At 37.7% G+C, this 3,729-nt stretch overlaps 1 protein-coding gene across 1 annotated transcript; it reads left to right on the top strand.

Moving 5' to 3' along the window:
- Positions 1-399: 399 nt before the first annotated feature.
- On the top strand, positions 400-2,726 carry LOC141419924 (mammaglobin-A-like). The gene is made up of 4 exons (XM_074064426.1): positions 400-454; positions 1,745-1,788; positions 2,382-2,558; positions 2,715-2,726. Exons 1-4 carry the CDS (start codon positions 400-402, stop codon positions 2,724-2,726), a joined length of 288 nt encoding a protein of 95 aa, XP_073920527.1.
- Positions 2,727-3,729: the final 1,003 nt, after the last annotated feature.

Genomic DNA, 3,729 nt, shown 5'->3' with positions numbered 1-3,729 from the left:
GGAGAAGAAAGACCAAGGAGGAGGAGGAAGAAGGAGGAGGAGGAGAAAGGGAAAGGAAGAGGAAAATCAGAATGTAAATGAAGAGGGAGATGTGGACAAACAGGACACCACCATAATTATAAAAAATAATCTATAGCCATGTTTCCCTAGAGTGGTTCCTCCAAAATGTAGAGTCAAAAAATCTGTGCACTCGTATTTTACAACAAATCACAGGTGTGCTTGCTATGGTTTTTCCTGGTGGAATGCCACGCTGATCTTGTGATTCATATTCTCATTTTGTGGACGGGACTAACCTGACTCCTTGAGGAAAAAATAGAGCAGGACTCTGTGCTCACCTCCACAGAGAATTTCTTGATCCTGTTCATATACAAAAGAACAGCCAACAAGAGTTGCCTCAAAATGAAGTTAGTGGTTTTCCTCATGCTGACGGCCATCCTCCTTTGCTGTTATGCAGGTGAGTTTTGTACATGAAAACAGACCACAGACTGTTTACCTTGTACTCAAGGGACCATGTCCCAATTCCCAAGCCCTTATAATGAGGACAACTTCATTATAAGGAACCTGGTTGTAATTCTCTCAAAAATCACCACAAATACAGGTAATCAAAGAAGCTGATCCTCATAATGGTTATTCCTGCACTGGAGCTGCGCATAGTAATTCTGCCATTGCCATTCAGAGTATTACACCATGGTCACAGCTACCATAAAATCCAGGATGTCCTCGGATCAAATATTAGAATTACATATTTCCATCAAGCCAGAGAAAGATAAGAATGACATGCTTACCTGGGTCATTGGAGCCATGTGTGTTTCCAGAACAGAAACGGAAAGTTTCCTGAAGAGAAGGCCCAGTCTTCAGAGTATGACCCAGCAACAAAGTACTGGGTGCCATAAAACAGCATTTGCACACTTGATTTGAACCTTTCAAGAAGCCTTTATTTTCTTCCAGTCCTTAATGTTAAATGTTGATGGGAAGAAGAACTCATGACCTCTGGAGTCCCTTTGTAATAATGTTGTAAGAAAATGCTCTGCCAGCCACAAAGTCTTCAACATGGATGTCTCATATCTAATGTATTTGTATAGTTTACAAAGCTTATTTATATTACCTACCTTACTTGTTTCTGATGTCAGGGAACATTGTCAAAAAGGTAAGGTGCTCAATCAATTAAGTAAAAAATTCCAGATTCAAGAGTAAAAACAGCTGATGTGAATCCAAACCTTGAGCTCTATCTCCCTCATAAGTTGGTCACAAGAGGTCACCTCAAATACAAGTAGTCCCGTTATACATTGCATGTTGGCTCATAAAGTTTATAGTGAGAGCTGAGGCAGCTAATGGATATTATACTAAATCCAATATTTATAGGATAATTGAGAATCCTATGTCATATTCTCAATAGGAGTAAAAACATGTGAAATGACTTTGAAAAAAATAAGATCAAATAATGTTTAATACAACCCAACAAGTCAGCACGTCTCATTTATTGAGTGTTCATTTAAGACAAAGATTCAGTTTTCAGTTTCACTAGGCTTGCATGACAAAGGATGAATTAGCAAGTCCAAAAGGCATCTCAGACCCTGAATTTTAGGTCCTAGAACTGAAAAGTCTGGACCATGCCCATAACCTTTCTAAACATGGATCTCCATTCAGACCTAGAATATTTTTTTCAAGAGGTATTCCCCCAAAACATTACCATTGTTCATACCACTCACTGGTAATGAGCTCATGTTCCCATGTGTCTTCACAGGTTGTGGCTGCAAACTTCTGGAGAACATAATTGTACAGACAATTGTGAGAATCAACTGAAGTCAGGTCTTTTCTGTCAAAGGAGTTAATGTATAACTATTATTGTATAGATGCCAGCTAACCTCCCCAAATTTCCACCTACATGCTTTTCGAACCTGCAAGGTTCTTGTGGTCAAAGAGATGTTTACGGCCAGATGCCCTAATCTCAAACTGCTTGACCTGTCTTTTTTGTAGCCTAATCAAACCATTATTATCTTTTTTTCAGTTTATATTCCTCAAACTATGAGTAATCACTCTCTCACTGAATTATAAAATGGCAGCCCCTGTCCCTGCAAGGGATCTTGAGAAATCACTCCCTTTCTGAACTGTAAACTATAAGTAATCACTCTCTCACTGAATTGTAAAATGTTTCTGCATTGGAAAAACCTTGCCCTTACCCTAAACAACAGCTACCCATGGAGTGTTGTGAGCCCAATCATGGACCATTCCTCACGAAGGACAGGGAAATGCGTCAGAAACATAACCTGTGTGGACTTCCCACCCAGGTGTGTTCTGCCTATCTGTCTGTGGTTGCACCCTTCTGCAGAAGTAAAACTTTTCTTTTTGCCTTGCTGAACAACCCCAGAATGTTTCTTTGATCACCGTTTGGGAATAACACTTCTAACACCATCAATCCTACAGTGTCCTTGAGTCAGTATCAAGAAATTATAAAGCCTTTTGTCTATTATTACTTCACCAGAGATGCTGTGGGACAAATCAAACAATGTTTTCTCAACCAGACAAATGCAACCCTGGCCAATGTGCAACTGATAATGGTAATTTTGGTTACTTTTTTTGTACTTTGTAGCATAGTTGACTAAAAGGATGCATGCTCTGTGATTACTACTTATGGAAATGCAATTGGTGTACATGCTTAGAAAACGATCATGTAATTTAATTATGTAAATGAGTCTATTGCCTTGTTCTTTAAGAAAGCTTTCTAAGGTGTCAAGCACCTTATTTTGAGAATCTTCAGTAATTACTAAGGAGACAAGAAATCCTCTGAAGAAATTTCCCTCAGTCCTCAGTTCCTCTTCTCTCTCTCTCTCTCTCTCTCTCTCTCTCTTTCCTCTCTCTTTCTACCAAAGAGGGAAAAACCAAGCCTCACAAGAAGACATCATTTCTGCAACAAAAAGAAGAAAAAAGTAAAAATTCTAAGTCATAAAAACTTCTTTTGGCAGAATCCCAAAATATCATTGGAGAAATATCATATGTACTTAATTTAAAGAATTTTATAAACATGTCTCATCAATCAAATTTGTTAGCATACATGTTTGCAAATCTTGGAGCCTTTCTTTTAGCAACCATGAAAAGAGTAGAATAGATTGTGGATTTGAAAATAACTTGTGAGATGGATTTTTTTGTTTTTAATTTAAGTTGTTTATCTTTTGGGCACAAATAATTTGTAGCATTCACAAAACTTCATTCATTATTACACAACAGTCAAGTCAGAATCTTTATCCAAATCTCAGAATAGTGTAAGAACTGAATAACATAACAATTTAACAAAGAGCTAATGGCCTTCCAAAGACATTAAGCAAGACAAAGAATAACTTCTGAAATGCTTGAATCCCATTCTCTCAATACTCTTTTCATCGTTAATATAACTGGAATTGTTAAGTCACTTGAGTCACAGTTGAAATTTAGAGCTTGATACTGAACTTTTTTTTTGTAATACTGGGGTTTGAACTCAGGGTCTACACCTTGAGCCATTCCACCAGCCCTTTTTTTATTCATTTATTCATACGTGCATACATTGTTTGGGCCATTTCTCCCCGCTGCCTCCCACTCCTTCCCTCTCCTCCTTATCCCCTCGCTTCCAGGCAGAAACAAAAGCCCATTGTACAAGAATGAGTACTTTCCTAATTATTAATATGTTTCTTACCATTTATTCAAGGTTCCATTATTCTGTTTAAAGAATCTTATGGTAGAAAACTTAGAAACATA

The sequence above is a fragment of the Castor canadensis genome, chromosome 1 (assembly GCF_047511655.1).
Source record: "Castor canadensis chromosome 1, mCasCan1.hap1v2, whole genome shotgun sequence".
NCBI lineage: Eukaryota > Metazoa > Chordata > Mammalia > Rodentia > Castoridae > Castor > Castor canadensis.
This window is presented reverse-complemented; position numbering and strand designations above follow the sequence as displayed.

Excerpts from the sequence above, each read along its gene's own strand:
- LOC141419924 (XM_074064426.1), top strand. The coding sequence starts at position 400 with ATGAAGTTAGTGGTTTTCCTCATGCTGACGGCCATCCTCCTTTGCTGT. Across the intron at positions 455-1,744 it reads CCTCCTTTGCTGTTATGCAG|GTTGTGGCTGCAAACTTCTG; the intron begins GTGAGTTTTGTA and ends GTGTCTTCACAG. Across the intron at positions 1,789-2,381 it reads ACATAATTGTACAGACAATT|TCACCGTTTGGGAATAACAC; the intron begins GTGAGAATCAAC and ends ATGTTTCTTTGA.